Raw genomic sequence first — 9,567 nt, forward strand, 5'->3', positions numbered from 1 at the left:
TCATTTCTCTGTGCCTCAATTACCTCACCTGTGAAATGGGGTTAAAGACGGTGAGCGCCATGTGGAGCAGGGATTGTGTCCAGCCTGATTACTTTGTATTTACCCCGGCACGTAGAACAGTGCCTGGCACTTAGTAATCGCTTAACAGATACCTAAAAAAAAAAAAAAAAGAAGAAACCAATGTGCCAACGTGAAGTGTTAGGACGTTACCTAGGGCATCATTGTAAAATCCTCCAGAATGTTTTCGACGAGGTGGATGTTATTGTGCCCGTTGACAGCAGTGTCGGAGACTGGGGAAGCATCCAGAAGTAGAATCTTCCTCCTCAAAGCTTAGTCGCCTGTTCCGCTCCCGCCCGGGGCACAGATTCCGCCGAACGTGGTCGGTACCGTGATTAGGCAGATATCTGGGGACCGTCCTTGGGCCCTTGCGCTGCTTTTGGGTGAGGGTTAGACAGGGACTAAGAGCCCCGAAAGGAATCTGCTCAGGAGGTCCCCGGTGTCCTTCTCTTTGCAGGACCATCCGCTTCTGGGATTTGGAGAAGTTCCAAGTGGTGAGCTGCATCGAAGGGGAGCCCGGCCCCGTCAGGTGAGGGTCTGTGTCTCCCCCGGGGCCGAGCCGTCGGTCCAGAGGGCAGCGGTGCCCGCGCAAACCCCCAGGGAGTTCTAGGAGAGTGATGACGGGCAGGCAAGGGGCATCAGCACAGACTCAGTACGTCACTCTGGCCTACTCTCTTCGGGCCTCAGTTTCCCGTTCAGGCCCTTCTGGGTCCTTTGATCCCACTTGTGTCCCCGGGGTCAGCTTTTGACCAGATGGTGATTCCTTCTACTCGGTGGGGAGAAGGGGGATCAGTGCCCGCCTTGAGGCCCGGCCCTTGGCCAGCGAGAGCCGTGGCGGGTCGCCTGGGGCCAGAGTTAGCTGGCCGTGCCCCGATCCCTCTCCCTGCCTCCGTACCCTTCCCCAGGAGCATCCTGTTCAACCCAGACGGCTGCTGCCTCTACAGCGGTTCCCAGGACTCCCTGCGGGTCTACGGCTGGGAGCCCGAGCGCTGCTTCGACATGGTCCAGGTCAACTGGGGCAAGGTGGCCGACCTGGCCATTTGCAACAACCAGTTGGTGAGTGAGGCCTACGAGCCCAGCGGTGGGACCCGGAGCCCCCGGAAGGGACGGAGGCAGGCGGGGCTCAGCGGGGAGAGCCCAGAGCAGGGGGAACCCGCACACGATGGCCAGCGGTTTCCCCTGGGCCTCGGCTTCCCCCGCTAGAAAATGAGTGTGACAGCATGGGCCGCTTGGGGGGCGGGGAGCGATAGAGTAGGGCGCTCACTTAAAAAAAAAAAACCGTCAGGCTCTACGGAAACGCGGAAGGTTAGTAGTAGTGAGCGAGGCCGAGGTTCCCGGAAACTCAGGCCGGAGCCGATCAAGAGCGGGTGATTCATTGGGCTCGCGGGTCCGTCGCGTGGCCGTTCGCGGGCCAGCTGACTGCGCAGAGGGTGGGGGCACCGTCCCTTTCTCCCTAGGCGCCCCCATTCTGCCAGGGCCGACGGTGCAGACTGGCTGACGATGAAGAGGTCCCCCCCGCTTTCTGTCGGGGCTGACCATTTGTCACTCCTCTCAGGACGGCGACAGGTCGGAAGTTGCCGCCCTTATCCTCGGCCTGTTCTGAGCCGGCGGGCGCGCCAGGGCAGGGGGATCGTGGCTGGCCACGGTGGCTGCCTCCTCTGGGCCAGGCCGGATCGACAACTCTGACCCCCGGGGTCGAATTAAATCCCTTGATGTCCGGGATCCGGCCTCACTCCCAAGGGCCCCCGGCCCTCCGTCTAGATCCCTATACTCTGCGGCTTCCCCTTCCCGTCATTTATGTGAATGTCTGTCTCCCCCCCCCCGTAGCCCGTAAGCTCACTGTGGCCAGGGACTGTGTCTGTCTATTGTTGTATTCTCCCGAGTGCTTAGCACAGGGCTCTGCTCACAGTAAGCGCTCAATAAATTCGATCGACCGGCTCTCCCTCGAAGACTGTGAGCCGAACTGGTTGTACTGCACTCTCCCAAGCGCTTGTATGGGGCTGTGCACACAGTGAGAGCTCGCCACATACCGCTGACTGTTCGACTGATTGGTTGGTTGACTCATATCCCCTCCTGATCTCCCGCAGATCGGCGTGTCCTTCTCCCAGAGTAACGTCTCTTCTTTCGTGGTGGACCTGAACCGGGTCACCAGATCCGGAACAGTCGTCCAGGGGCCGGTGCAGGAGAGCAAGCCCGCGGCTCAACCCCCGCCCGTCGGCTCCACCATCCGGCGCAACTACGAGCGGCCCGGCACCACCTGTAACAAGCCCCAGAGGTGAAGGGGAGACCGGGCTGGGCGCGGGCAGGGGGCCGGGGCCGGGGGGAGGGCGAGGTGGCCTTAAATCCCGGCCGGGGACCTCAGGTCATTCCCCGTCTTGCTTCCTTCCGGGCCTCTCTTCCCTCCACCGCCCCCTCGACCACCTCTTCCTGCTCCTGGCGGGGGTCGCGGCAGGGTGAAGCAGAACTCGGAGAGCGAAAGGCGCAGTCCCAGCAGCGAGGATGACCGCGATGAGAGGGAGTCCAAGGCGGAGATCCAGAACGCCGAGGACTACAAGGAGATCTTCCAGCCCAAGAACAGCATCAGTGAGTCTCGGGCCTAAGCCGGCGGGGGTCGGCCCTGGTCGGCCTTGGGGGCCGGGTCCCGGCGTTCCCAGCCGCGAACCGTCTGCTGGAAGGTTTTCACCGGCCACCAGACGAAGCCTCCCTCTCGCCGGGCCTCGGCTTGGCCTCCTCGCCTCTCTCGAGGGCCGGTGGCCTCTAGGGAGGTGGGAGCTTTCTGGAGGGTGATGGGAGAGAGATGGGCTGGGAGAGAGCTGACGGCCCCCGGGCAGTCCGAGCCGGCCTGGGTTGCGCTGACCCCGCAGCCTGGGGAGTCACCTGGAAAGGCAAAGAGAAAGGCAGAGGATCTTGGCTGGGCCCTGGATCCTTCCCGGAGAGCAGCTCCCGTCAGAGAGAGGCCGGGCGCTGAGGAGGGGCCGTCCGGACGGCCCTCCCGTCTGTCCCGACCTCCTCACGTTTGCCTCTGCAGGCCGGACGCCTCCTCGGAGAAGCGAGCCCTTCCCCGCCCCGCCCGAAGACGGTGAGTGGGACGGGCGGACCTCCGTCAGCGGGTTCGGCTTGTCCACGGGCTGACCGTCCCCTCTTTCCTCAATCGCCTCCGAGCCCGATCTGTCGATTGAGGCTTTTGCTGGCGAGGCCCGACCCCGACTGTGACCTTTACCCTCTGTCCTTGCTCCAGAGACGATCACTGTAAAGGAAGCGGCGAAGCCTAGCTCAGCCATGGACGTCCAACTTCAAATGCCAAACAGAGGAAACGTACGTACGAGGCCCTCGGGGTCCTCGACGGACCCCACCCCAACTACAGCACTCCTGAGGCTGCTTCCTGGAGTCGGGGGTCAGGCGGGCTGTGGGATGGGCCCGTGGCCGGAAAGACCACTGTCGTTTTTTGTTTTCAGGGTACTTTTTGCCGCGCGTCGAACACTGTTCTAAGAACTGTGGTAGATTCAGGATAATTAGGTTGGACATAGCCCCCGTCCCGCGTGGGACTCACAGTCCGGGTCTCATTGTGAGGGCGGAGGCCGGAAAGGGGTTGGAGTTTTGGGAGGGGATGAGGACTGGGAGGGAAGAGGCATCAGAGAGTTCAGGGGCCAGAGAGAGCTGCCATTTTGGGTCTTTCCAGCCCTGACTGGAAACTATCCGATCTTGTCAGAGACCAAGGATGAATGAGTCTGGGAGTCCAGGCCAAAGAGGGAAGCAGTGTGGCCTAGCAGAAAGAACAGGACCTGGGAGCCAGAGGACCTGGGTTCTTATCCCAGCTCCACCTCGTATCTGGTGTGTGACCTCCCCTAAATTCTGTGTGCCTTGGTTACCTCATCTGTAAAATTGGGATGAAGACTGAGCCCCGTGCGCGACAGGGACCTGATTATCTCGTATCTACCCCTGCGCTTAGTCCGGCGCCTGGCATGTAGTAAGTGTTTAACAGAAAAAAAGCTGTGGGTCGGTGGTTCCCACCGCCCCGGGTGGGCAGTGGGCACCTAGGCCTGTTGGCGCTGGAGCTGTAGAGCCTCGAAGAGGGGGAATTCTGGCCCCGGGTGAACCCCGGTTCTGGTAGTTTAGGGAATCGTGTGGGGTGGGCGGGAAGAAGGGGTTGTCCCTGGCCACCACCGGCACCCGTAGGCCTGGCAAAGGCCCAGGTTCACCCCCAGGTGCCCGGTACGCCCTGGGTGGCTTCCGCCGGGCTCTCCGCGCCGATAGCCCGGGTCAGTGCAGTGGCAGGAGATGACAAGAGGGATCCAGGTGGGGCGCGTGGCCCGCTCCTTGCTCAGGGTCTCCGCTCCCGCCTCCCGCAGCAGCGGCGGCGGCGGGCTCCGACGTGTAGAGCGGCAGCCCGCCGTGGGGCCGGAGGCGGGGGGCCCCGGCCGGCCGCCCTCCTCTTCTCCGCGCCCCCCCCCCCCAGCGTCTCCTCTTCCTCCCCCCAGCCGGACATGGTGCCGAGGCTCCCCGTAGCTACCTCCACCCCGCTGCCTAGAGTAGAGCCCTCTGTCATCCCTGCAACGAGGAATGAGCCCATCGGACTGAAGGCCTCCGACTTCCTGCCTGTAAGGGAGAGGGAAACTGCTTCAGAGGGGACAGAGGGATGAGGGGAGAGAGGCGGGAGGGAAGGGGAATGGGGCACGGGGAGGGAGGGGAAGAACGCAACGGGAAGATGGGCGGGCGTGAGAGGTCCGGGTCCATTGCGGTCCCACGCTGAGGAACTCCCTCGGTGGAAGGGGCCGTCTCCCGCTCGGGAGAGCAGGGGTACTCTGCAGTCTAAGACTCTTCCGGGCTGCCGAGACTTTTGAGAGTAGGGGACCAGAGAACTCTCCCTCTGGGGCCGCGGCTTTTTGCCCTGGGGTGGGACGAGGAGGGGAGAGCGAGGCAGACATCGATCGGACCCTAGCCCGTTCCCCGTTGAGCCACTTGCCGCCCGAGTGGCCCGCGGATGGCCGTGGTCTCTGCCCGGGCCCGTTCTCTTTAACCTTCTGCGGCTCGACAGCCTCCCTTCTCCCCCGGCCCCTAGGCTGTGAAGATCCCCAACCAGTCAGAGGTCGTGGACGAGGATGCCATGTCCCAGATCCGCAAGGGCCACGACACCATGTGCGTGGTGCTGACCAGCCGCCACAAGAACCTGGACACGGTGCGGGCCGCCTGGACCGCGGGAGACATCAAGGTGAGGGGGTGGGCCGGGGCCTCGCGGCCGCCCGGGAGAGGACGGGGAGAGGGGCCCCGCGGTCCTGGCCGACCCCGGATCTCCCTGCTCCTCACAGTGCAGTCGATCCCTTGTGGCGGGAGCGCGACCTCACCCTGGGCTCCGGGAGCGAGACCACCGAGAAATGAAAAATGGATTGATTCGTTTCTTTTCCCAAGGATCTTTGCAAATACAAAATGGGAGTTCCCTTCACCAGACCTGGCTACCAAAAGCTCTTCAGAGCTCGGTCGGGACTGGCTCTCTTGTTTGGCCCGGAGGCTTTGAGCACGCTGGGAAGGATCTGTGAGGTCCTGGGCCCGGGCCCCTTCCCCGGGGGCAACCCGGGCAGCGATTCGCGCTTGGTTCGGACTGGCACCTCCGGAGCCTGCCGCCCCGTTGGCCTTCTCCCCGGTTGGAGTCACTGGGGGGTGGGCGAGATACCAGCTGCCGGCTTTTAGCCTGGCTCCCCCAAGGGGACTCTCTCTCTCCCTCTGCTTTCCTCAGGCGTCCGTGGACTCCGCCGTGGCCATCAATGACCTGTCGGTGGTGGTGGACCTTCTCAACATCATTAATCAGAAAGCGTGAGTGCCGTGGGGTGGAGAGAAGGGGTGCCAGTCCCCTGCCCCCCGACCCCGAACGTCCTTGCTGTGATCCCCTCTGCTCAGCTTGCTCTCTCGGGCCTCCCCAGGACAACCTCTCCCTTCCCTCCACCTCAGTAGTTGAAGCTCAGCGGGCACCGGGCCGGGGGGAGGTGGTGTGGGCCGAGGCCTCTCACATCCATCCCGTCAGGCCGAGGCCCAGGGCGGCCCCTGGACCGGGATGGCAACGGCTCCGCGGTGGCGACCGAGACCGGAGGTCGCCCGGCAGGCCTTCCCGAACGGGTCTGAGCCGGACCCGACGGGATCACGCTCCCCGATACCTCCGCCCCGGGCGAGGTCTCGGCTCCGGGCCCGTTCCCGGATAATACTAGCCGGCAGGCTCCTTCTGGGGGCCAAAGTGCCGTGAGCTGCTTGGGGGACAGGATGCCCCGAAGGAGGCGAATATCCGCGAGGGCCCTGAACTGAAGCCCTGGCTTGGCATTCCGGCTACGGGAATGTCATCCTCTCCCCAGACCACCCACTTGGATAAAGGAGAACGGAAGCCCGGCCCCTTCTGAAGTGGCGGTGGCAGGAGAGGGTCACGAGACCTCGTAGCTGTGCCCCCTGTGTGTGCGTGTGACAGAGAATGAATGTATATTCACACTTGAGAGCACGTGGATATGTGGGCCCCCACCCGGTCGGTGCTAGCTCCCCGGATTTCAAAAGAAGGCCACGCGTGAGGCCCCGTTTGGCAGCTCTGGCTTGATTCGGTCTTGTTTCCTTCCCTCCTCAGGTCTCTCTGGAAACTGGACCTCTGCACTACAGTCTTGCCTCAAATTGAGAAGCTCCTGCAGAGCAAATATGAAAGGTGAAGGTTGTCCCCCAGCCCCGCTTCCTGAGAGGGGGAAGGCCCAGCCCTTAAGCCTAGCCCAGTTAAACCGGATCATCCTGGGTCACCCTGGGTCAACCGGAGTTCCCTCTGCAGCCATCCATGAGGCGGGAAGGGGGGGGACCACCGAGGTTCATCCGGTCTCCGCAACCGGTCTGGCCGTTTCCTTGGACGAACCCTCTCCGTCCCAGGCCTCCGAGACCAGTCAGGCTTGCCCGGTGTGGGTGCTCTGAGCGCTTATCACTCGGAAAGGGCTTAGATGAAAGGCTTGGGAGAGGAGCCCAAAGGGATGATGGCTATCTTTCTCTGCCACCTGCCTCACCCAGCCTCTGGGGAGCAGTCGGCTGCTGCCGCTTCCTGCCGGCAACTAGACCGGCGAGAAAATGGGTGACCTCGGCGAGGTCGGATCGGGCCAACCCCGTGCTCCTGGAATCCAGGAGTCGGGCCCCGAACCTGGCTGCTTTCCGCAAGCTCCCCCCGGACCCAGACCCTAGGGTGGGCGGGAGACTCCGGAGGCCCTCGGCCTCGGCGGGCCCCGCCCCGCGCCGAAGGCTCCCTCCGGCTGGGTCCCACCGAGGGGCAAGTTGTGGCCCTCCGGCAAAGGCTGCCGATGACCTTGTGTCTTCTTCCCCGACCGAAAGCTACGTCCAGACGGGCTGCACCTCTCTGAAGCTGATCCTGCAGCGGTTCCTGCCGCTGATCACAGACATCCTCGCTGCCCCACCCTCTGTGGGGGTGGACATCTCCCGGGAGGAGAGGTGAGACTGGGCCGGGGCTGGCACGAGTGGGTTCTCCGGGGGGTGGCCTGTGCTAGGATCAGCAGGAGGGAGCCCGGAGACGAGTCGAGGTGGTCAGGAAGTGGGGAGGACGGCCCTTCCTCTCTCCTTCCCGCCCTCCCTCCCTCCCTCCCTTCCCGCAGATGGAAGCTCACACCCATCCCGGGCCCGGCCCCGGAATCCATCCGTCGGCGCTATTTATCGAGCCCTGACTCCGCAGGCCGCTGGACTGAGCCATTTGGAAGCGTGGTCCAGTGGATAGAGTGTGGACCTGGGAGTCAGAAGGACCCGGGTTCTAATCCCAGCTCCGCCACTTGTTTGCTGTGTGACCTTGGGCGAATCACTTCACCTTCTGTGCCCCAGCTACCTCATCTACAAAATGGGGATTAAGATTGTGAACTCCATGTGGGATGGGGACTGTGTCCCACCCAATTTGCTTGTATCCACCCCTGAGTTTAGTACTGTGCCTGGCACATGGCGCTCAACAAATACCACAGTTACTCTTAAGTAGAGTTGGCCGACACGATCCCTGAGCTCAGAGAGCTGCCGATCTGGCTTCCAGTCAGAATGATGACGGTGACGACGAGGGTGTTTGTTAAGCGCTCACTCTGTACCGAGCACCGTCCTCGGCACAGTTATGAGATCGTCCCCCGTGGGGCTCGCAGTCTTAATCCCCGTGTTACGGATGAGGTAACTGAGGCACAGAGGAGTTGAGTGACTTTCCCAGAGTCACACAGCTGACAAGAGGCGGAGCCGGGATTAGAACCCTCGACCTCTGACTCCCAAACCCGGGCTCTTTCCACTAAGCCACGCCGGGGAGGGGTAATCCGGGGTGATTTATCAAGTCGGGCGGAAGTAGGAGGGTGTTGCCGGGCCGGGCCTGACCCCTTGAGCTGTTCTCCCAGAGGACGTCAGCCCTCACCTGGCCCTCCCGGCCCCACCGTGCCCGCTCCGGGACCACCCGGCCGTGCCGGGCGCCGGCGAGGGGCGGGGAGAGAGCGTGACCCCCCCGCCCCCGCCCCATCTGTGCCCCTCGCAGGCTCCTCAAGTGCAGGCTGTGCCATAAGCAGCTGAAGAACATCAGCGGCCTCATCAAGAGCAAGTCGGGCCTGAGCGGTCGCCACGGCAGTGCCTTCCGCGAGTTGCACCTCCTCATGGCCAACTTGGACTGACTGGCTCCCCCCCGCACGCGTCCGGCCAGGCTCCCTCCTCTTCGCTCCCCCGGAGTCTCCTCTGCCCCGCTGTCCCCCCCCCAAGCCTGGCTGCCGGGGGGCCCCCGGGCAGCGGGCCCCGCCTCCCGCGGGTGCCGTCTCACCACCTGTCCCTCGCCCTCCGGACCGCGGGCCGCCCCCCGCCACCCAGAGAGAACCCGGGGGGTGCCACGGCCGAGGGGGAGGCGGCGCCGAGCTGGGACTCCGAGCCGAAGACCCTCCCCTTCTCCCCCCCTCCCCCCCCGGCCTCGCGGCGTCCGACGCTAGCCTCGGGTCTGCGGCCCGGAGCCTGCGTCGGGACTCCCGTTCAAGCTGCTCCCGTTTGGGTCCAGCTCTTCGGTTGGGGGCGGATGGCCCCGGGCTTTCTCCCCCAGGGGCCGGAGCAGCTTCCCCTCCACCTCCGCAGCTCCACAATGCTCCTGGCCAATGGCGGCGGGCCCGTGGCATTGCCGTCGTCTTGAAGATTTGCACTGTAAGAGAGATGGGAGGCGGGCCGGGCCCGCGCCGCCCGGTCGGGCGGGAGCCTCCTCCGCGGGCACCGGACTTTCAGACTCCTCCTCTCCTGTCTCCAATAAATGGCTGTCAGACTCGGTCCCTTCTCACTTCTTCGGGCCGGGGGCTGGAGCCCGCGGCCCCGTCTGAGCCCTGGAGATGCTGTCCGCGCACTGTGATCTATAAGGTGCATTTTATTAGATTGGTAACCGTTCCTTGTTTTCCTTTAGGGGAGAGGCCGGCGGCGCCTTCCATCTCCGGCCCCGGGCGGGGCAGGGGCTGGGGCTGCTGCCGGTTTGCCTCCGGCCTCTCCCTCCCCCAGCGGGCCTCGCCCGTC

General features: G+C 64.0%; 1 protein-coding gene across 2 annotated transcripts in view; it reads left to right on the forward strand.

The window, feature by feature from the left end:
• The window catches only part of KATNB1 (katanin regulatory subunit B1), a 30,218-nt gene extending 20,888 nt beyond the window's left edge, over positions 1–9,330 (forward strand). For both annotated transcript variants that reach the window (XM_039913518.1, XM_029075848.1), the window contains exons 9-20: positions 515–586; positions 963–1,113; positions 2,145–2,332; positions 2,510–2,640; positions 3,086–3,136; positions 3,296–3,372; positions 4,536–4,655; positions 5,117–5,266; positions 5,789–5,865; positions 6,656–6,730; positions 7,393–7,509; positions 8,567–9,330. In XM_039913518.1, the coding sequence (XP_039769452.1) occupies positions 515–586; positions 963–1,113; positions 2,145–2,332; positions 2,510–2,640; positions 3,086–3,136; positions 3,296–3,372; positions 4,536–4,655; positions 5,117–5,266; positions 5,789–5,865; positions 6,656–6,730; positions 7,393–7,509; positions 8,567–8,699 (1,342 nt within the window). In that variant the 3' untranslated portion in view covers positions 8,700–9,330. The remainder of the gene's footprint in view (positions 1–514; positions 587–962; positions 1,114–2,144; positions 2,333–2,509; positions 2,641–3,085; positions 3,137–3,295; positions 3,373–4,535; positions 4,656–5,116; positions 5,267–5,788; positions 5,866–6,655; positions 6,731–7,392; positions 7,510–8,566) is intronic.
• The last annotated feature ends 237 nt before the right edge of the window (positions 9,331–9,567 follow it).

The sequence above is a fragment of the Ornithorhynchus anatinus genome, chromosome 11 (genome assembly GCF_004115215.2).
Source record: "Ornithorhynchus anatinus isolate Pmale09 chromosome 11, mOrnAna1.pri.v4, whole genome shotgun sequence".
NCBI classification, from domain to species: domain Eukaryota; kingdom Metazoa; phylum Chordata; class Mammalia; order Monotremata; family Ornithorhynchidae; genus Ornithorhynchus; species Ornithorhynchus anatinus.